The sequence below is a fragment of the Calypte anna genome, chromosome 1 (assembly GCF_003957555.1).
Source record: "Calypte anna isolate BGI_N300 chromosome 1, bCalAnn1_v1.p, whole genome shotgun sequence".
Lineage (NCBI taxonomy): Eukaryota > Metazoa > Chordata > Aves > Apodiformes > Trochilidae > Calypte > Calypte anna.
This window is the reverse complement of record NC_044244.1, coordinates 105,077,566-105,100,623: the sequence shown is the minus strand read 5'-3', so window position 1 is coordinate 105,100,623 and position 23,058 is coordinate 105,077,566. Positions and strand designations below refer to the sequence as shown.

Genomic DNA, 23,058 nt, shown 5'->3' with positions numbered 1-23,058 from the left:
TTGAGATCAGTTGTTTAAAAAATAGGACCCAGAAAACCAAAGTAAAAATTCAAACAATCAACCCATAAATTATGACAACTAACTCAAACAATACAAAAATACTTTAAATATAAAGGTATCCATCAGTGAGCTATATTTACTTCCTCTGATACTGTAAGGAACACTCTTCAGGTTCTTTTCTATGGGAAATGTGTTTTTCCTTATCTTTTCTCTTTTAAATTTCTTTTAAAACACATTTATTAGGTAATGCCAAGGCTCCAGATCCTAGATGTTCAAAAAGAAAAACCAAAATCACAAAAGAAATGTTCAGTGAAGAGGGGAAGACAATACTGACACCGTCACAGTGCTGTATCCTCTAGCTCCTGTTACTAATAAAACCATTCTTGACTTCAAAATGAAAATACCTTAGAAATTAGAGCCAAGAATATTCAACTGAAAACAAATCTTGACCACAAAGATAACAACATCTGACAAGAATACAGCCAGTTATAGAACTGAAACCTTTGGAAATGGCTGTGGGGACCAGCAAAAAGTTTTAACAGTGAAGGAGAAATTAAGTGGGTTTTGTGAAGAAACTTCTTTTTAAAGAAAGTGATGCATTATATCCCATTATATCCCTGCCACCCCTCTCCCCAAAAAATGTTCCTTTATATTGCAGTGAGGTGAAGCACAATTATATTTATTGCTGTGTTGTCTCTGTGATTAATTGTGTTGTTCCTGGGGCTTGTGCTCACTGGTTAGCTCTGAGGGCGCCTGCAAAGGGAAATGGGGAAAATGCAGGCACATCCACACCTCAAGGGAGGAGGGTGGGGTAGGGGATGTGTACCCCTGGTGCCCAGCAGTTGCCCTGTACCCCAGCCTTCCCACACTCCAGGTTCTGTGCATAGTCCTGGTCTGTCCAGGGCTATCCCACCACTATGACAACCTGTAAGCCAAAGGCAAGATTGGAAAAACTGAACCAGAAGACTGGAGCCACCAATCACTCTTCTGTGCAGCACATGGAGCCAGGAAAGCCCAAGAGATACCAGGAGTATTTGCTTCAGCATGTGGCAAGGTTTGTTGCCCTGGACTTCAGCAAAGAATTGTTTTATTGTCTTATAATCCCCCGGGAAACTTTCTGCTTACCACTGATTGCCTTTGCCTTGTATCCTTGTTTCCTCTGCAAAAGGAGAAACTACTGCGAAAAAATCTCTCCTCCACCTTCACCTCACACCACCTTTCCCTGCAGCCCCCTGGGAGCTTTTATGCTGTGTTGCATGGCAAGGTCAATCTAAAGAGAATGGTATTGCTTACAAAAGCTCAGATCAGAAGTGATATATTTTGATATTATCACAGACTAGAAGACAACTCTGTTCCTTTAGCCTTTCTGCAGGGGTCAAGTTTCCTAAAGCTCTTGCCACCACTTTTTCAATATCACGCCTTTCCCTAAGACTTTCTGTATCTTTCTCATCTCTTTCTCATAAGCCCATATCTTTCTCAGAAAGTGATGCCCAAAACCAGATCTGCTTTTCCACCTGTGTTGACTCAGGCAGAAAAATCACTTCTTGTGTCTTTAAGGACATACTACTGCTCACACATGTTGTGACAAGGTCTCCTTGCCTGATGTTGATAAACTGGGTGGCCCCTACATTATACAGGCTATGACCAGTCCAGCCTGAGTTTGGGACCACGGCCATATGGTATTGAACATTTTTATGATTTTTTTTTTACCTGACTGTTTTACCATTTTGTCAAGATCAGTTTGTTCCCAGACATCCTTGTTGCCTGAACCTCCCTGGCAATACCACAGATTTAGCATGCTTACTTGCTAAAAAAAACATCCATAAAGGAGATCCAGTGAGTGGAAGGACTCCTATAAGTCTCTTCCACCCCAAGTTTGAAGTGAAGCTCTGAGAGCTAAAGGAAAGTTAAGAGTACTTTTGGTTAGCATACAGCGTATGTCATCTGACCTAGTGCCCTGATTGTTTATGAAAATGTCATGCAGGACAGGGTCAAAGGCTTATTAAAGACCCCTTCTCTTACCCACAGGGCTCATTAGGCTGTAAAAGAAGGAAATTAATCATGCTAACAAGACCTGGTTTTGACAGATTCGTATGAACTCTTACTCATTTTCTACCAATTACTTGCAAAATAGTTACTTTATGCAAGTGTTTACTGGGCAACTGGAGTTAAGCTGACTGACCCCAAACTCCCTAGATTTTCCTTTTACTTCCTTTGAAGATAGAAAGTATTATTGCTCCTTTCCAGTATTCCTTCTGTACTGCATTTATCCTCCATGAGTTTCTCTCAGGAGATTTGGAGCAGTCATGGTGTTGGAAAGGAAGAAGATCCTCTTTTAAAGGGATTACAGTGGGAAGCTCTACAGTGAGACACTGGGCTGATAAGGAATAATTAAGAAAGACTCCTTGGCCTTGAGAGCTCATAGAGGGTATTATAATAAACTGCTTTTGTACTTTCAAAGGTAGTTACATTTAATTACATCACCACCGGGTTACAAACAGGCCATTCAGATCACCAGCAACATTCTAATACCATGCCTAAAAAGCAGGTTTCTATTTTTTCAGTTACATAGTTTCATCACTCCACCACCCACACTTTCATCTAGGACACTTTTAAATAAGAGTTGGCTCAAAGTAATAAAAGATTAAATATTTAGCTTTTTTGTTTGTTTGGGGTTTTTTTTGGTTTTTTTTTTTTTTAAGGAGAACTCTTCTGTGGACTAGACCTTGAGGTTAGAGGATTCCAAGTTCTAAAAGACAGTACTTTGCCTGGTTGCTTTTTACCTTTCAACTTTCCCATCAGTATTAGTGGCATAACACAGTAAGATACTGGGGAAAAAAAAATAGGCTCTCTTTGCTGTCTAGGAAGAAATATGTGATAGTGGGGAAACAATAAATAAGGGATATTTGGTTCTTCTTTTATTTCCTTTTTTTTTTTTTTTTTTTTTCTCCATTTTAGTAGCTTGCAAGAGTCACAGTATATCAGGAAGTTTCTGCAAACTTAGATGGCACCTAAACTGTCCATACTCGCTGCAAAGGAGCAAACTAACCTGCTATGATTTTTATGAAGCAACACACTATGATGTATGGCCTTGCCTTTCCCTTTCATCTTCAGGAATTTGGTAACAGGTTATAAAATCCCCCACAATATAAATTTTCCCTAATGACTGGGTGGATTTCAGATGTTACCTACCCATGAAACGTGGGTTCCTTAAACATCCAAGCAGCCAAAGAGCAGTATCCTAAGCCATTGCTGTGCCCTGACATTTTTGGTGACTCAGAAACAAGTTACCCTTGGCAGCCTGACCTGCTACCCCAGGCAACCCACTGTCTACATATGTATATAATCAAGAATACAGCACTATTTTGGTGGCCTATGGCTCTCATGTTGATTAGCTTTCTTTTAAGAAACTACAGAAAGGATTAATGAAGACTATGAAGGAGTTGAAAGGACACTTGCTCCCAGTGCTTGCTCCAGACTCAGGCTCCCAGTGACCCTCTGCCCTGAAGAGACATTTTACAGGTGTCCCCCATGTCCCCAGCACTGGCCATGGTAGGAGAACCATGATTTAACAGAATGGTTTAGATTTTGGCTAAAATTGTAGCTGAGGAAAGTGATTACAGATGCATTTAAACCCCACTGGCATTTAAGGATTCAGGCAAGTGCTGCCCTGATTCAGACCTATGATCTCTTCTGCCTTCCTCTAGACATGCTTAGGTCACTGGTTAGAATGGCCCTACACTGCTTGGACAGGTCTCAGCTCTACACATCCCTGCATGTATAGTCCACTGTATTTTATATTCACAGCCATGCTACTCTTCATATTTTCTCTATGTAGGCATGCTTAAAGCAAATCCTTTTCTAAAGCACCTACCCTCCTGCAAAGTAAGCTGTGCCACTTTTTTCCTGAGCTTCAGATGCTACTTGTAAATTCAACCCATGACTGAGGAAGCTACTTTGTCTTGAGGGAATAAGGGATAGCCACAGGACAATCTTACAGATCGACATAGCAGCAGATCTGATTACTCTGACCTTTTCATTGTATCCCAGCAAATATTATTTCCCTGCCTTTTTCCTGCATGGCAGCATGTGGTAACAGGGAAGCCTGATTAGAGAAAGCAAATGTCCTCATTAGATCTCTATCTTGGCAGCAGCAGGCATGCATCCTTACTGTTTATAAAAGAGAAATACAATATTGACAGATTCTGTTGAACAGCTTTACTGTGTTTAATTCCAGGAATGGCCTTGTTTCAGTGCCGGGTGATCTTTCCCACACAGCTACCCAACACCAGTCTGTGGGCTAAGTAAAGATTATTTGACATCCCTTAATTTTCTTGGGGGAGTGGGAAGCCAGGCTCAGTGAAAAAGAAAGAATATGGGAAACATGTAAGCGATGGTTTAAGCTGTGTGCTCAGGGCCCAGCCTATCAGCTTGGGTGGTAAGCTACTGCAGAACAAATGAGGATCAGCTTACTACCTTCTGGGGCCTTTTTCACAGGACTGCATCTCATGGGTCTGCTGTGAACCTGTAATCCTGTGGGGTATATATTGACCACTGAGCTTATTCCTTAATTACTCTCTGTCAAGCTTGCAGGAGTCAGGATTTCTCAGTGGTCAGTGCTGCCACCATTTAGAGATACATCACTTTCAGCTGTCAAATGCCTGAAATTTTATTTTTGCCCCATTGATTGATAAAGTAATATATGTTTTTGCCTGACAATGAGTTCTGACTCGAGTCACACTCATGTTCACCTCTCGTCACCTCCCCCTAATCCAAAATCTGTTACCATTAGCACAAACATTAACCTGCAATCAGTATTAAGACATGAAGCTCTCCCTTGCATTTCTAGATTTTTATAGCAGTTGCATAGCCCAGGAGATGAGACCTGTAGTCAGGCAACTTATTTATAGTGCATATGTATGGCCCAGACCATATCTTCAGCCAAGGCTGTCAAACATAAAGGGGAGCTTAGATATGTTTTCTAGAAGCTGGACTCCCACGAAGCCTGGAGATCTCCCCTCCCTTAGCACTGCACCCTAATGTCCTTTCTGGTTTCCCCATCATGAGCCCCCTGAGGGGGCAACACATTCATCCCCAGGCAAGTGTGGCCAGCTTCCTAAATCTCTCCTCCCGTGGACTGCTGTGATGTTGAGATCTGGGGAAAGCTATATGTCTGCAATTCACTTTTCCAAACAATCCCCCAACTCCTTTTTTCCTAGGAGGGAGGAGAGGGCTGGCCTTGCTCAGAGGGATACCCCAAGAGCTTCTCAGCCTGCAACCATTCTGCTTGAGTGCACAGTGTGTCTCCATCACCACCACCATGAGGTATGCCCCTTGTGTTGTAGCCCCTTGTGTGTCCTACCAAGCAGACCATCAGAAAGTAAGTGTCACCCTTGGAGAAGGTCTGAGTGCCAGCTGTCCAAGAGGTGCTCCTAGGGTCTCTGAGGAAGGGCTGAGCCCATGGGCACAGGAGAAGCATTGCCCGAACTCTCTGAGCAGGTCTCCCTCCTTCTGCCAGAGCAGAGCATCCGTGCCTCTCTCCATACAGGCTTGTACTTCCTCAGGGTACTGATGAACAGGGGGCAAAACTCAACAGAGAGGGACAAGGCTTGGTCTGACTGTGGCAGTCTCCCGTATTTCAGACCAATGCAGTGCCAGAAGCAGCAGGGACACAACACCTGGGCAACCAAACAAGGAGGGGGGGCAAGATGCCATGACAGTCCTGCATCTGTAACACCTCCACCCACGAGTGCACTTGAGCACCTGTAACAGAGATGGGGATTTTGTTATTAATATTCCCAGACCACTTACTGCAGGAAGGACTCTTCACATTGAAAACTGCAAAGAAAATTACAGGAAGGGGTGAAGTGCTAAAATCTGGGATGCTACTGAGCTTTGCAGGGGAATAGTCTAAGGAACATTTACAAGATTACTGGGTCTGCACTGTCCCCAGCTTCTAAAGGAGCTCCAGCCTGATGAATCATCATTCAGAGAAGTAATTGGTTCAAATACATCAAATGACCCATTTTATCTCCTTTGGGTCTGCCCACAGCTGACATCAGACTCTGATAGTAATAAAATATATAGCAAACAAGACATTGTGAAAGGCCTAGATTTTTTTTCTCCCCCTGCATTGCATTTTCTACAAATCAATAGTATACAAAGCTGCTGCATCTGAGCTCTTTTCCTTTCCTTTCCTTTCCTTTCCTTTCCTTTCCTTTCCTTTCCTTTCCTCTCCTCTCCTCTCCTCTCCTCTCCTCTCCTCTCCTCTCCTCTCCTCTCCTCTCCTCTCCTCTCCTCTCCTCTCCTCTCCTCTCCTCTCCTCTCCTCTCCTTTCCTCTCCTTTCCTCTCGTTTTCTTCTTTTCTATTTTGCTTCTTAGTTCTCTAAAGAACCGAAAATCAAGCTGAAAATCATGTTTCTGCAGCAAAATATTCCATAGTTTCTGAAAATTACGAGAAAAAACAACCCTGATGCAAAAGTGCAAAAGTTTTTCAAGTGATTTCTAAGGATACCCTAAGAACAAATATAGACTTTTTTCCCAGAGATGCCTACCATCTCTTCCAGAAATTACAAGAGTAGGCAAATATTCTTTCTTCAAAAACCAGTGAGGCAGGACCAGATGAAAGCTCTGTGGAGAATGTTTTAACCATGTGAAGGGTGCAGTGAACTAGCACAACTAGAGGAAGAAAAGCCACTTACGGGGAAACTTGCTCCTGTTTGTTGTAGGATAGCAATTGAGACAATAAAAACTTGAAAAGCTTTGTTCTGTCAAGCTGGTCGTGAGCTCCTTTGTTCCCAAGCAGTGACAGTGGAAAATTTTTAGTGAATTATCCACAGATGGAGTTGAAATTTCTCCCCACAGGCTTTTACTCATCCACACACCACCATGCTGCTGAAAATAGTGACTGGAGAAACTGCTCTGAGTGATGTCCAGAGTGCTTTTGTCACACCACATGAAATCTTAACTCTTCCTGTCTGTGTAAGGAAAAAAAGATATCTTGGTTTTAGCAGGAGTGAGCCACGAAAGGCTATCTAGCAAAAGTCTCTGTTAAATCAAGTGTGAGTTCTGTTTAAAGAATTTAGAAGCCCAAAAATACAGTCAGGTATGAGCAGAATGTTTAGAAGCAGTTGCTTAAATCGTGGTTGTTGGTGGTTTGGAGGGTTTTTTATATTCCAAAATGACATCTCTGAGTGTGATTTACCTTCATTCTAATTACTTACCTCCTATGTCTCTGAGAAGGGAGAAACATGAAAAATCACACTTAATGCTTCCTGTTAAATTTGTGATTAATACATCCTCTATGAAGTTGTTTTTTTCCTGTTCTGCATTTCCCATTTTCCTATTTTAATAACCTTTATTCTGTAGAAAAAGAGAACTTGGTATAAACACACATATCCCCAAAAGCTTTCAGTTCAGCTTTCTACAAAATATTAGTATTTCCCTGTCATTTAGCAGTTACTACATTTTCAGCTTAGATCAGCAGAGTGCCAAACTCTCACCTGTTACTTGGAAAGAAATGCAAAAATGTTTGCAAAAATATTTATAGTATGTTTTCTAAAGCTCCCACTTGCCATCTCAAAGCAAAACCTAAACATAATGTCTCTACTGCATTAAACTAGCCAAATAATTTGACTGTGTCTATTAAAGCATGTATCACATTTCAACAATTATTTTTTTTAATTAGAGCTTCTGCAAGTGCCACTAGAGTAGACTACTGCAATTTTTGACATTCACTGGTAGATTTGCAGCAGGCAGCACATTGAGGGGAGCCCTTTGATTTTACAGCCATACCCTTCCTTAATAACTATGGTCCCACCTAATGAAATGATACAACCAAACAGAGAGACTTTTGCTCCTTTCAGTAGCTAGCATTGATTCCCCTTTTTCTTCAACAAAACCAGCATCTTTTTAGAAGGCCCTTAAATGTCCAGAGAAAGAAAAAAAGGTTGCCTAACAAGAAACAGCAAAAAATATTGCTACCAAAGTTATCTTAAGCTTCAATCACCCTTCTGCAGGTCAGCACGTTTACAGTCTCCTAATTGCTAGTGCAGTAGTTTTTCATGGACTACTGGCTCTAAATGAAAATGGTGGCTTTACATCTGAAAGAATGATGTCTTTAGCAGTTAATCTCTCTAATCACAAGGTTTCCTAACTGCTAATCTAGCATTTTGTTATCCAACAGGGATTTACTCCATTCCATTCAATCAGATTGCATGTCAGATTAATGGCCTACTCAGGAGGCAGAGGCTGGGTATCAGTCCCCCACGGACCAGGGCAGAGGGATGTGGAGAACATCTGCATCCTGCAAATCCTTCTAGAGGATTTCACACATGGAGGTGTTGAGGAGGCTGCCATTTATTTGCAACAAACATTTTCTACGCCCATTAATAAACATCTCCACCAGAACAACAAAATTAAGTGGTTCTACTTCTGCTGAGAAGAAAGAGAAAGCACAAGAATCAAGTCTCACATGTACTTTTCTTGTCAAAAAGCTCACCACAGTGAGACCTGAGAAATGACAGCTTTCTTTACAGACACACTTGTTTTCTGCTTCCTCAGCTTTGCTCCAAAATAAATAGAAAACTACTTAACTTAAAAAAATAATACCCAGGTTCATGATAGATTAAATAATCTTCCTGTGATGATAAAATAAGTCTGAGCATCCCTAGGGCATGGTCTGAGGCTTGAGGAAAGCTTTTCCACTATGCTGTCACTATCCCAACATTTCCCAAATTGTTAACTATTTTCCTCCTCTAAAAAAATGTTACCCCAGACAGAGATTGAACCCTTCAAGATAATATTTGCTCTCCACTGAATGTGTGTGTTTATCTACTCCTTTCAGTCCATATCCAGAGCTCAATAGCTACAATCCATTTAGAAGGGCCTCAGCTAGTGTGGTGGTATAAAGTCAGATATAAAGATTTATCTGACTTCTTAATTAAAGACAGCAAACTTGTCCAACTACTGATGGCTAAATTATCTTTTCCAGTTTCAGTTCCTAACATGCAAAATACCCACATCTCCATGAACCTGCACAAAGCTTGGCTGTACACCTCATTTTCTCTCTGGAGAGGAAATACTGTGCCGTCTGCAGCACAGGGACAAGAAGAAACAGATTCAGACTTTAGTGACCTTTATGACAAGAAGGCATGAGAACAAGTTGCCTGGAGAGGATGGAGAAGGCCTGAAATTGAACAGGCCAGACCTTTCCTAGGACTGCCTTGGTCAATGTGAACCTGCCTTGGGAAAGACAGAAGGTGTCTTAAGACACCATTCTCACAATAAGTCAGAAAAAAGTTGTCAGCACTGCCTGCCATACACATAACATAACATAACATAACATAAACTTTCTGTCTGTCCAGCAGGTGGCACACAGCCTCAGTGGAGCAACCTCCTGGGCTTCTATTTTTCCTAATGCCTGCCATTGCAAAATGCCCTTACAGAAGTGAAAAAAAAAAACCCTGCAAGGTGTGTACCTCAAACACAGACACCTGAATATCCTGCTGGGTAACCCACAGCACCCAGAGGGTCCAAGGGAAGGGCTTGTCTTAGGACCACCAGACCCGCCATCCCCACCTGTCCCTCTCCAGGGCTCTGAAGAGAAGAATAGGATCGACCTAGGGGCAGAGGTAACCAGGGAGAAGGAGGGGACAAAACATAACCAGCCAGAGCTGAGCCAGAAGACACTCTATTTATTTAGTTGTACACAGTACTGCAATGCTTGTGGCATGCTGTAAATTCCCAGCATCAACTGGAAGAGCTAATCACTAGCTCAAGTGCTAGAAAGAATGGATAACATACATCAGCACATACTTTGACCCAACTGCTTATGTCAGACTATTGAGCTGAAATAAAAGCGGTTATGCTGATGACTAAGGTGCTGTATGGCAATTAAAAATCCTATGCCTGCACATATAGGGAAAGGACTGTGGAGAAAATGGACTCTGAGTGGCAAGGAAGCATCCTAGCTGAAGCCAGTGTGGCGAAGGAGAGAGGGAGCTGAAACACGAGAACAAGAAAGAGAAGGAAAGAGAGGCAGGTCACAAAACTACTGATCTTAGTGCAACTGAGAAAAAAGCTGGGCTTGCTATGACCTCCAGGGTTATATTTTGATAGAACTAGAGAAACCACACAACTCCTTACATGCCATTCTACACACAAAAAAAGAAAAACAAAGCAGAGAAATGAAGGTTATGCTACACAAATGTTTTCTTTTTCAAGGTTTGACCCAATGTCAAACCAGATCCTAATGCAGTGACATGGATCAGCAAAGAGGTCAATTTAATGCAGCAAGGAATCATTGGGTAGAGCAACAAAGAGTACAGATATGCTGGTAAGATCAAGTATGACTTTTCATCATAACCCACAATTCTAAAATTATTTCTATCAGAGCTTTGCTCAGTTTAAATCATCCAAGGCAAGTGCGTAAAATGACTTTCTACGAAAAATATTATCTACATTTAGCTGAGGTTAACAATTTCCCCAAAGTTTACATGAGAATCTGCATGCCATTTACAATTGATTAACTATTGTTTGGCAGACTATTTGTACAATGAATTGCTGACATTTTGAAAAGAGCTATTTGATGATTTAAGATAGATTTAAAACGTGACCTTTGGTTTATACAAAATGCATAGAAAGAAGGTAAAATGAAGTGTTGAACTTACTGCATAAGTCTTGATAGCTATGCATCCTTTCTGTTTCTGTTTTCTTTACCTCTAAGGTTGCTGCAGGAAGATTCTGATTAATCTTTTCAGTACAAATTTGAGCATCCTCCATTTTTGCAGTGCGACTTCAAAATGTTAATAAGCAATGATGCTGATCCAGAGCCAAAGCAGCAGCAAGATGTGACATTCTTAATAGATGATCAATGTTTATTCAATTTAGCCAGAGTGTTTTGGGTTTTTAAATAAATTACTGGACTTCTGCATTTATTTAAAAAATCCATTTACTCTGTAGGCAGCAACTTACCATTCTATTTAATGTCAAATATTATTTTTTTGTCTGAAAGTAGATAAAGAAAAGTGAAGGTTTTGAGGTTAGATTTAGCACTTGAGGTGAAAAGCAGAAGGGGACAATCTATTCTGAAGCACTTGCCAAACTGACTCCCAGCCATACCATCTGAAGGACCATGATATATAGCACTTGAGGAAACAATAACAACTTTGGTTTTGTATGCATATAAAGATTTGTATGCATTTATTCTTCTATATATTTGATTTTATTCTTATTGACCCTAGCCTGTTATCCCTGTTTCAGTGGTTCTGTGTACTTCTAGGTGATCCCAAGCAAAAATGCACCTTGCCTATATATGAAGTATTTCTGCAGAATAAGAGTGTGCATTTCTCTGCTGTGCAAGAGCTCAAATTTCTGCTTTTGGTGAAACATTTGTTGGAGTTTCCTATGCTACTGTCATACACCTGCTGTATGACTACACTGCTGCTTTTTGCTTTGTTGTGATCTTGAAAAATATAGAAGATTAACATATTAACAGCAACATAATAGTTAAATGTTGAGTGGGGGTTTTCCCTCCAAATCTGATATTTCCTGTGTTATTGAAAAGAAAAAGGGCACAATAATGGGTTTTATGTAAATATATATATATAAATACATAAATATGTGCAGGATTTTTTCTGCTCTTTCTGCTATACAGGGAAACCAGAAAATTGAACTGGAAGGTGTTTAAGAGGTCATTTAGTTCCCCTGCAGTAAAGCACAGCTGCAGATATCTACATATTTCTGCCAGATGCTGATCTGTAATTCTTCCTGTCAAACAGAATCCTAAATGTCTCAGGGTGGTCCCCTTCTGTGGTTGATATAGGAATATTAGTGCTTTCCTAAGGATATAAAAACAAGAAAGAAGTTGTTACTTTTTTGTTGCTGTTGATTAGATCAATAACAGATGAGGTAAAAGAGACTGGGTCAGAAAACTAATCCCAATTAAAAAAGGAAGGTCCATGGGAACAGAGGAACATAACATCAACCTCCACCTACTTATGAAAAGCACTATGTGGAGGCAACTATCTCAGTTTTTCCAGAGAAAGAGTTTCAGCTTTAATTTAGATTGCAAAAAAATATTGCAGATTCAAGGATGCATGCAGTAATATTTTGAACTGTTACAAGCCAAGAATTCTTCACCAGTACTCACATCCCGTCCTTTCCATACAGAGCTCCATGGACCAAGTTAGTCTTGGATATCTTCTTTATTAAACAACAGAAGAATCAAACAGGTTTCTCCACAATAATTTTTGTGGAGAAACAAAAGTAGAGATATTGAAGTTTTTTCACTCATAAAAAGAGGTGAGACAAAACTTGATTTCAGAACCCAACAAATGACCCAAGAAAGACCCAGAAATAACCAGCTGAGCATGGTGGATTTCTACAGTTACATGAAAATCTCAGAGGCAGTAATTATTGGTAGACATATGGCTTCTCATGAACTCTCAGAGGCTGATAAATCATGGAAGACAACTTCTTCTTGAGATTTTCTGTCTTATTTTGGCTTGACCAGAAAGACCATGATTGATAACAGCCTCTTAGAAATCTGGCACTTGGAACCTGAGGGCTGCTCCAGCTTGTTCAGAAGCATGAATTTACACCTTGTTATTAATATAGGCATGCATAATTTTTTATACATTTTTTTCAAAGCGGATTAAAACGTGGTTGTCTCTCATAACAAGGTTTCAAGCACTCATCATTAATTACATTATGTAAAACAAACTGCCCAGTCCCCAGTTTAATAGTGGTATAAGACTACCAAAGGCTCCAGCTGAAGTCAGTTCACATTATGCTAAGCAGTGTTCATGAGTAAAATATAGAACCAAAGTAAGCAGATGACACCTCCCATCCACTTTAAATAGAAACTGCATGTGAAAGCAGAGAGAAATCTATTGCCATTAATTTACACAAAGTAACCCATTTTGTAGGTGTTAAGCAATTTGATCAAGGTCACATAAGACATGTCAGAGCCAAGATCCAAAGTTAAGAATCACAGTCTCATAGGAATTTCAGAACTCATTTCTCTTCTCCTCATTTAAGTCCTTAAATAATAAGGACAAAAGCATAACTAACATGCCCAAAGGTAATAGATACACACTGACTTCTGTGTTGAATAGGCTTTATATCATACAGACAGGCATGCTTGTGCTGCATCCACTGAGAAAGCCTTCTAGTTTAGATTGATGCCTCTTTAAACAATTATATGAGCAGCACAAACCCGAAAAAACACATATTGTCACTCTTATTGACACTACACAGTAGTCTTCAGGACTGATGGAGTACATACATCCCTCCTAAAGAACATGTACCTGTTAGCTTACTTACAATTATAAGTACCCGTGTAGCAAGACCAGAGAGAGGATGCTCGCAGAGTAATGTGCCTGATGCATGAATCCCCCTCCCCTGGCAAGGAGGATGAGGGAAGCACACGTCTGTGTGGATGGCTGTGTGTATACATAGCATGAAGAGGTGCCCCCACAGAGCTGCAGTTGCACAAATCCCAGGGCTTTGCTCTGCAGAAGGGGTGACCCAAGGTCCCCTTTTGCTTGGGTCAGCACCGCAGCCTCAAGGGACTAGGGGAGACTACTGACATTTGAGCAGACCAGTGAGTTTGAGGGAGAGATTTCATATGTGCTTTATGTAATATAATTGGTTTTTCCCCTACAAATAAAAGAACTGCTCCCCAGAGAATGGTGAGCTCAGATACTACCCCCAAATATGCATGGTCCATGCTGGAACATGGCAATGAGTCAGCTGGGAGACAGAAGGACATTTTGCACATACTCATCTCTAACCATGCATGTAGTTCTCTTTCAGCCCCTGGAACAGCATTTTGTTAGTTCTTAAAACTAACTTTTCCATTAAAGGCTGCCCCAGCTGTTAAAAAAAATATTTTTCAAAGAAGCTTCATTTCTGAATGCTCTTTTTTTGCTTTCTTCCAAGCTTGTCTCTTCTATCAACACCTTTTCTGAGGATGGAGAATTTTTTAACAGGTATGGGTAAGAAAAAGGTGGGAGGGGAAGAGAACTTTTCTAAAAACTTATGAGGAATGTGTAGGCATTGTTCATCTTGCTGTAGGTAGAAGGTGTGACAGGTGAAGGGAAGGATGATGGAAGAGGAAAACAAAAGAAATCCATGCCTCTTTTGTTTTTTTGTTAAGTTTTGTGGTGGGTTTTTTTAATACCCAAAAGGCTAAGTAACTATGAAACTCAGTAGTTTCTTGTAAGAAAAAAGAATTTGACTGTTCTACCCCTGTGATAACAGTTCAGTACAGTCAATCCTTAATCCCTCTGTGTTCTACAAGTGATAACTCCTTCCTTCTCCTCCTCCTCCTCCTCCTCCTCCTCCTCCTCCTCCTCCTCCTCCTCCTCCTCCTCCTCCTCCTCCTCCTCCTCCTCCTCCTCCTCCTCCTCCTCCTCCTCCTCCTCCTCCTCCTCCTCCTCCTCCTCCTCCTCCTCCTCCTCCTCCTCCTCCTCCTCCTCCTCCTCCCTCCTCCTCCTCTTTCTTTAACCACCATCCTCAGTACTAAAATCCCTCTTAATTTCATACTTTCTCTCTCCAGCAGCCTAACCATCAATACAAGGTGTGTTACACTCAGAACAACTGTTCCCAGTTTCTATTTTACTTCAAAACTGAGCATTTTCCATTTTGGCAAAGTGTGTGAAAATATTTTTACATTTCCTAACTTTAACAGTTGTTTTATAAAACAGTTTATCTCTGTTCCAAATGCCCACCTAGATAATGTTCTTAGCTCTTGATAGCCAGAACAACACTAATTCTACCTCATCCCAAAATATTAGCAGGGAGCTCTTTATGTTAAAATTGAGCAACACTTGAAACACTTTACCATTTGGTGGATAGCTTTCATTTATGGGTACAAAGATGCTTGGAAGAGACAGATTCAATCATGTTTTTTAGTGACTGAAGCTCTGCTTCAAATATCAGATGATAGTGTCTCTCTTAAAGACCCATCTGTCAACATTTTTCATATGACACTTCTCACTCTACCATCTGACTCCTTTTGATGGATCACTTCCCATTACCTTGTGTGGAGTCTGGTTATCAAAAATGCATTTCTTGTTCAAATTAATTTCTCTCTTTCTTACTTTGATAAAAATAAGGAAGGGAATTTCAAAAAGTAAAGACATTTTGACACCTGTCATTTTTTTTTTTTTTTTTTTTTTTGTCATAATGTGATTTAAGAAATGTGGCTACATTAACTTTTGTAGAGGAGCACAAAGTATGTTGTTGTTTCCTACCTATGAAAATGCAAAGGGAATGTAAAATATTCTATTGTAAAGGTGGAGTAAAATGCCTTTGTCCAACCTCAAAGTCCACGCACAAAAATGGATTTTGCCATCCAGCAAAGAGGACAACATTTTTCAAGTAGAAATATTGATGTTCCTGGCTCTGGCTTGAGAGCAAGCTGTCTAGTGAAGGCTACAGGAGAGCCCAGAGGTCTTGAGACAGGCTGCTGCCTGCTGCTTTAGCTTGCTTTACAAAACATACTTTTTTTTCCAGAAAACCTCCATCTACTTCAGTGATGCTCACCTCTCAGCTCTGCCATGCAGAGCCCTGGCTTTTGTGCTGCTCCCTGTGGGTGACAGAGCCCAGGTTTACACTGTGTGGATCCACACCTGGGAAAGCTCTAGCAAAACATATTTTTAAATAAGTTCTAACACTCGAATTTATATTTTGGGGGGAAGATCTCAGGAGTACAGAAAGCTGATTACTTCTTTTGAACTGGTTTTCCTCAGTATTTTCATCATCACCCCCTCTTTCCCACTTTCCCCAAGGCTGTGTGTCTGTGTACAGTAGCATGAATAGGAATAACATTACATTTTGTAAAATGTGGAGAGATCTTTTTGCTAGAAAGTGGCACATATGGTATATAACACAGTCTAAAGATTCATCAGCTTCTATTCTGGTTGTAGTTAGCAAAAAAAATATTCCTAAAAATAACAAAGCTGGTAGGGAGCTCAGGATCTGACCTTGTGAAAGTCCAGGAGCTGGTATGTTACTTCTCATGTTAGTAAAAAAAAATTATAACGAATTAAAAACAACTTTTCCTGGCCTGAGACAGTTTGCTTCAATAGAAATAAGAGGTGGAAAGCATAGCTGACCTCCCAGAGGAAATCCTTGTTTATTTTATGTCAGTGTATGTACATGCTCTGCCCTTCTACCCTTCATATTATTCTAGGTCCATGATCAGCAGCTCTTAAAACTGTGATGTGAGATATGCTAAATTTTTCACAAACACAAAAAAAAAGTCTGTAAAGTTAATAGCTTGTACAGTCTCTACTTTTCTTCTCTAGGTTCAAAATATGCAGATTGCCAGCATGTCAACAAATCAAACAAACAAAGAAACAAACAAACAAAAAAATCAAATAAACAGTATATTGGCTGTAAAAGCCAATGATAAGTTTGGCTTCAACAGTGAGTTAGTTCGTCCACATGCTTTCTGGGTGACACTTGTAAAGTCATTAGTTCTTCCTGTGACATCTGATGGCAGCAACCATCTGTTTTTTGTGTTCTCTGTGCTTTGTCCTCATTTAAATTTTATGTTTTTAAGAAACGTAATTTCTCCCCCACAGTCTATGTCTATGGTTTCTGGTGATAAAATAGGAACAGGGAGCCCAAAAAAAGACACAGATATTCAATCTCAGCCCAGGGTCCCAAGTAACACAGTGCAGGCAATAAACCTTCCAGATTTAGGCTACATCTGGTAGAACAGGGTTATGTTTAAGTAAAATAAAATTTTAAATCCACAAAATATAGTGGCCATTTAAGATGACAGAAGCTGTTCTAGACTCAGTGATTCAGTACAGCACAGGGAGGTCCCTGAGCCAGCTCTGAGGCAGCCTGGCCCTATAGCACCACACAGCACCCTGCCAGCTATGGGCTGCTGCACTGCAGCCATTCAGCAGGGTAGAAATGTCCTCAGTGTGTTTTCATGACAGGGACTGAGGCTGGATAAACATTAGAGAACAACTAGAGATGTCTTGTTCAAACAAATTGATTTTTGTTCCCATAATACTCAATTCTCCCAGTTCTTGAGGTAACTCTCCTGCCCCTTTTGTGGCATCAGGCTGGGACCTGTTCCCATTGTCCCTTCCCCTGTAAGTTGTCTTGGGATGACTGGGGAGCTTCCTGGGAGAACAGGAGATCCTGAGATGGTAAGGACTCCTGTGGTTCCCTCATAAGATTTGCCTCCTGAGCCATTTTAGTGGCAAGCAGGCTCATAAAACTCAGTTAACTCCATCTCACTCTCCCTGATACTCCTCCATCTGCTCGCCTCCTCTCTGAGCTCCATCACTCCATCTTGCAGCATTGCAGGGTAGATCATCCCCCTGCTCAGACACAGCCTTAATCGTGATCACTGCTGTCCCCAGCTGCCATGGAAAGGCTGTGGCACTCCCAACAATCTGTGACCTGGATAGCCACATCCTAGAGGCATCCTAGGGTACATCAGAGCACCCTCTGAGTACTCACATCTATTTTTCTGGGTGGAGCAGTCTTCTTTCTCCAAGTAGACTCCAGCTAACTACTCCCCTAGAAAACTGCTTCCCTAGAGTGTCCTGATCTCAGGAACCCTCCCGTACAGCACGATCTCGCCCTGACAGGGATTCTGATTGGACACAGGAGGAAAAGTTTTACAATGAGAACAATTAGATGTTGGAATAAACCCCCCAGTAGTGTTAGACTCCCCAACACTGGACACTTAAGTTTCAGCTAGACAGGGTGCTGGACCATCTTGTCTTGACTGTGCTTTTGCCAAGAAAGGTTGGACCAGGTGGTCAATGAGACCCCTTCTAACCACGACTATATTCCATCATACCTGGAAGTGTTTCCTCCGTGATTTGTCCTAACTACCACCCCTGCCAATACAGTGCAGGACCTAAATGCTTCCCCGTGAGATGTTTCCAGCTCCACCCCTGCCCCATCAGTGCTCTGAGGTGCACAGCCAGAGTGAGGAGGGCAGCCTTGATGCCAGGTTCAGGTGGAGACATCCCCAGACTCACACCTCTGAGGGGCCACGTCTCGTGGGAGGCCACTCCTCTCCACCAGTGCTGGCACGGAGGCTCTGCCTAACCAAGGAGCAGAAATGCATTCCTGTTACCACCTGGGAGCTGGGTTGCTTTGGATTTACACTGACAGCACAGGACTGTATTTTCATCCCACCTTTCAGCCAGGCCATATATAGTCTTTGAGGCCCACAGGAGGCAGGATTAGCAACTCTGATGAGATAAGACTGCCAGCAGCCCTTTTCAGCTGCCCAAAAAGGAAAGTCTATTGATTTACTGTAGGGTAAAATGTAGTACAGTGTCCTAGACCATTATAATCCCATCCTTTCTTTGCCAAGGTTTTCAACCTCTATGTCTCATGCACTTTTTTTAATTTTCTTTTTTTTCTTTTCCTAATCTTCTTTCTCTCTCTCTCTCTTTTATTTTTTGTTTATTTCATTTTCTTGTCTTTTAGTTTTTGTTTGGTTGGTTGTGATTTTTGGGGTGTTTGTTTGTTTGTTTGTTTGTTGGGTTTTTTGTTTGGCCGCTTTGGTTTGCTTTGTTTTCTAATTCCTCTAAGCAGAATCATCTTTATTCTAAGCACTGGAATGAGCTTCACCCGCAGGATTTTTAACCCAGGTCTATACAATTTAGGGAGGGGAGGAAACTAAAAACCTAATGCATTGTACTTGTCTGACCAAGAAAAGGCTGTTATTAGGGCATCTTGTAATCCAAATAGCTACTAACTATCCTCTTCATTCTACACATGCAAAGTGAAAGCATATATTTCTTGTATTAAATTATATTAAAATGAAGATGGTTTTGGAGAAATGATCGCAAAACTTTCAGGGATGAGCTTAACTGGCACTTTTAGCAAAGCAAATTCTTTGTTATGCAAGATATTACAGGTATGTAAGGAGGAACTGAACACAGTCATCAGAAATCAAAGCGATCACTCTACAGCTGTGTTCCTTGTATTTTGCTGGCCATGAACTTGATTTGCTTGTGTTTACTCAGAGGCTTAAGAAGAAAGGAAAATAAAAAGCTGAGAAATGCAGATGTGATCTGAATTTCTAGGGGGCTAAATCTCTCGATAAAATATTGCAAGAAATTCACATAATCTTCTTTTCCTATCACATATCATTTCACTTTGGGATTAATGTTTCACTTACAATTTGAAGCTCCCGTTTATTTTAATATAATAATTAAATTACTAGGGAAAATAATCAGAAAAATGTATTTTAAGGCAGCTTTTCTTATTTACAAATGTAGTAGTAATTAAAAGAACCTGACTATTCCCAGTTAAAGGACTTCACACTGCAGCATATTACTGACATTTATCTAGCTATAAACAAACACCCACTGAAGAACAGCACGTTATGGTTAATTAAACAACAACAGTTGGGTGGGGGAGAAAGGAAGAGGAGGAGGAAATAATAGCTATAGTTTAACTGGAAAAACGTGAGGAGACTTCTAATGCAGCTACAAATTCAGTCAGTCAAAAATATAAGTCTTTAAAGTTAGAAATGCTGCAAATAGCAAACAGTGGCAGCATCCCAGGACACAATCCCAGCTAACTGATCAGTCTACTTTTGTTAGTGGTGCCAGAGAGAGATTGGTAGCATCTGTGATTTAAAAATTGTTATTTTAAGAGGAGATTAAATTAATATATCTAGTCAATATTGGTCTTTCTACTGAAGCTCTCTCATTTCTCTTTCTTCCAAATGCTTCAGGGTGGGCTTCCTAGTCCATCTCCTCATTTCTGCCCAAAGAGGGAGATGCAGCCCTAGTGTCAGTATCCTGGGAAGGGAGCACTCAGTATTGCCCAGGGATGTGCCATTTAAGTTCATGTTCAAACTCATTCCCAGGTACTGTCAGGGAGATGTTTGCTGCCCAGGACTGCTGCTCAGCTCCTAGCTCTTCTGCCACAGTCAGAAAGATCTCATTTCCAGGGGGCCTTAGCACTTATCCATGGATGGGTCATGGTCTCGGGTCCCTGCACTGGTGGGGTATATGGGTGTCATAAACCCATGGTCCATGTGCAATGAGCCAGATGCCTTCAGCACTGAGCTGCTATGGGAGCCCCTTCCTGTCAAAATTTGAGATGATACCTCAAGACTGCTTGGCAAGCCCCAGGTTTGGGTGATGCTGAAGCTGTTAGCTCTCATTTTTTGAACTTCAGCCAGCTCTGGTGCAGTAAGACAAAAGCAGACAAAAAGACAAATATTTGTGGGCTGGAATAAGCACTTCTAGCCTGCATTTATTCTGAGCTCATGTCTGCCCTTCTTTTTACATAGCACGTTAAAGATACAATATCTAGCAATTCAACAATGAGTCTTCATTCCTAGAGTAAACAAGTAGAATTTTTCAGCTTTTTATAGACCAATAAATAGGAGCAGAGGGTAAACATAGCACAATGCTGAAAAATCATCCCAGGTTGCCCTGCCCTGGACTATGCCTCTTCATTGTAGGACAACGAGATGTGTTAGTACTTACTTCACCCCTTTTGGTTTCTACCTTGCCTGCAAATCAGGCAGCCAGGGGGAAGAACAGAAGTGCCAGTGGGAAGGCAGAGACTGACACCTTGTGCCCATGGCACCCAGACATCTCCGCACCCTGCATTGGCAGGCACAGAGATGGCCTCCCCACAGCCATCTCTGGAGCCCAGAAATGCTCTATAACCATCATGGAATTATTTGGATGAGAAATCTGGAAGTCCTCTGGACCCACCCCCTGCCCAAATCAGTGTCAGCTCTGGGGTCAAACCAGGCTGATCAGGACTTTGCTCAGTTGGATTGTGGAAACTCAAGGACAGACACTCGTGGGTTGGGCTGGGCTGCTCTTGGGCACTGAACTCAAGGTTTTCAGCATAGATGCCCAGTGAAAAAGAAAATAAAAACATTAGGTGAGAAACATGGATGCTAGCTCTGGGTGACAAGGGACCCAGATCATAACCCTACCTTTATCAAAGGGTTCATGCACAGGAGCAAGGGTTGGGCTTTGAGTGTCTCAGCTGCTCCCTCTAGGAAAGAGGAAAGCTCAATCTCAAGTGACCATTTAAGCTTTGTTGTTTCTGTCATTAATGCTTGGAAGAAATTCTTAGATTTCACAGTGGAAGGTGCTACAGATCAGATTTTTTCTCCTGTGATAATGAAGTACCAAGAATACATCAGAACATTTCTACCTTCAGAGTCCCCTGTTAAGCTGTAGCCAGCATGCATTTTATTTGTGCTTTTGTGGAAAATACCCATTTAAACACTTTTTCCAGAACTCATTAGCTCAGTCAATTTTAATCCATTTTTTGTCTTCCCCCAGGCTGAACAGAGGAGGGAAACATAGATAAAGGGAAGAAATATAAGCAATATCCACAGATGACATCTTCCAGCAGTAGCACTTGTAGCATTTGATAGCCTCCCACTGACAGCCTTTCTTGTGGTAAAGGCTGTAACAAACTGTTGCTGGGCAGAAGGAAAATGTCAAGCACATCATAAAAGTCATAGCAAACACACATCTCCAAGTGCTGGAGGATTTATTGCAGGTGTGTGTTTCTCCTTCGTACTGACGCATTTTTTAACTCCCTAGATCTTTGATCTAAATTAAAGAGTCATAGTTGTAAGACAAAAATATACAGTTTTGTGAATAACTTTTTCAATAAATTATACACACCCAGTTATCTAGAAGTCTATAAAGGCTCAGATGCTCAGCACTGTGCTGCTAGTTAAGGAAGAGAACTTCAGACTCCTCTTCCCAAAGGCATAATAAATAAAGAAAAAGCTTTGTGTTCTGTTTTGGGGTTTTTTGTTTGTTTTCCTGAAGACAAATAAAATATTTTTATGCATTATTTCAGTTAGTGAAGCTGTACTGCTGCTAGTATAGGAAGGGGAAGAATTTGATAACTGGGACTTTTAATTTGTGCTAATATTTTTTGGTCTATGCTATGTGACATATGTTTAGTAATAAAGCAGCAAGCAAGTGCAAGGTGGTAAGTGCTGTATTCAGAATACAAATGAACTGGTATTCTTTTGAAAAAGAGTCGATAAGAGACCTCTAGTGCCCAGCAAGATTGAGGGCTGTAATGTACTTAAAAGAGCCAGCACAAATGCTGAGTTGTGTGGATGGTGCAATTATGAAAATAATGCTATATATTTTTTCATATTTTTTTAAGAAATATTAATAAGAACTAGACTTGTAAACTGTTTTTTGAAAAAAGAACAGAAGGTCATTTATTACATCACTCAGCTGGTCTGCTCTGACCAACCCCAGAGTGAAGGAGAGCTCAGAGAAGATGGGGGAAAAATGCAAAAAAACCAACCAAACAAAAAAACCCAAGCCTAACAGCAAGCTCAGGAAATATCATATCATAAAGAAGGCTAAACTTGTCTCAACATCAGGAATTTGGGAGGGCAACCTCTGTTTTAGGTAAAACACAAAAACAGTGAGCCATCAGATTCATGCATGGGGCAGGGAATCCACACATGGCTTAGCCACACCGAAAGTATAAAAAATGAACAAATAAAGCCAATTTGAAGAGAATTATTTGAGCTGCCATCAACCCATGTATTAATTCCTTGCCATCAACTACAGATGCCCAGTGTGGTCATGGTGAGCATGTAGAGACTGGTAATGGGAATCAGGCTTGTGTTGTGTATTGTACTTGTAGATATTTAACATAATATTGCAATTATTATAATACACTTGTGTTGTGATTTCAGTATGTGTCACTTTGCTAAACTGAAATCTCATATAATACAAAACAAATACATGACTTGACATTAAGTAAATCTGGTAACAAACACAATTTGATAATAAGAACACTTGAAAATAAACTCTTTTTCTGTGGAATATAGTGTGTGGAATAATATATATTATATATATATTATATATATAATATATATATATATTTCTGTGGAATAAAGTGCCTGGACAGAGACTATTGGACTCTGGCATCCACTGGTCAAGTGTATTCTGCAGAAACATAAGCTCTCATTTGTGTGTCTTCATCTTCCATATTGAAGATGACGCTTTGTGACAGCCCAATGTAACACATAATGCT

The 23,058-nt window shown here is 40.8% G+C and overlaps 1 protein-coding gene across 1 annotated transcript in view; it reads left to right on the top strand.

The window, feature by feature from the left end:
- The window catches only part of GRIK1 (glutamate ionotropic receptor kainate type subunit 1), a 169,661-nt gene extending 169,056 nt beyond the window's left edge, over positions 1-605 (top strand). Inside the window, exon 17 of the mRNA XM_030464444.1 lies at positions 244-605. Coding sequence (XP_030320304.1) covers positions 244-359 — 116 coding nt within the window. The 3' untranslated portion in view covers positions 360-605. The remainder of the gene's footprint in view (positions 1-243) is intronic.
- Positions 606-23,058: the final 22,453 nt, after the last annotated feature.